Raw genomic sequence first — 510 nt, 5'->3', positions numbered from 1 at the left:
CCTGGGACCAGCGCCCGGAGTCCAAGCCACAGTCTAAGTTTGGAAGGGGGAAGGAGGGGGCCGTGGGTCAGGAGAGTGAGGGCGGGTGTGGGGGACAGGATGTCTCTGTCTCTAGCTGTCACACACACCTCTGCCCAGAGAAAGGGAGGAACAAAGACTGTGCGAGAGTCAGAACAAAGAGAAGAGGAGAGAGACGCAGAGACGCTGGCCAGCCAGGGTGCCCGGAGAGCCAGGGCGAAGGCTGGGGCCAGAGCCCGGGCACACCGTGGTGCCCCAACAGGGAGAGTGTGGGACAAACCAGACAGGACGGGGACAGAAACCCACTCAGGGACCCCAGGGTGAGGCAGAGAGGAGTGGGGGAGAAAGAAGAGACAAAGCCACACTGAGACAGGCAGACAGGGACAGTGACGTGAAAAGAGACAAACAGGAAAAAAAGAGGAAGCGGAGGGAGAGAGGAGAGAGAGCAAAACACAGGGAGGGAAGGAAGGAAGGAAGGGAGGAAGGAAGGGA

At 59.8% G+C, this 510-nt stretch overlaps 1 protein-coding gene across 1 annotated transcript in view; it reads left to right on the top strand.

Moving 5' to 3' along the window:
- The window catches only part of Sbk3 (SH3 domain binding kinase family member 3), a 38,209-nt gene that overhangs the window by 34,515 nt on the left and 3,184 nt on the right, over positions 1-510 (top strand). The window contains 1 exon segment of the mRNA XM_033766047.1: positions 252-278. Within this exon segment, the coding sequence (XP_033621938.1) occupies positions 252-278 (27 nt within the window).

The sequence above is a fragment of the Fukomys damarensis genome, unplaced genomic scaffold (assembly GCF_012274545.1).
Source record: "Fukomys damarensis isolate Sample0158 unplaced genomic scaffold, DMR_v1.0_HiC HiC_scaffold_19, whole genome shotgun sequence".
Lineage (NCBI taxonomy): Eukaryota > Metazoa > Chordata > Mammalia > Rodentia > Bathyergidae > Fukomys > Fukomys damarensis.
This window is presented reverse-complemented; position numbering and strand designations above follow the sequence as displayed.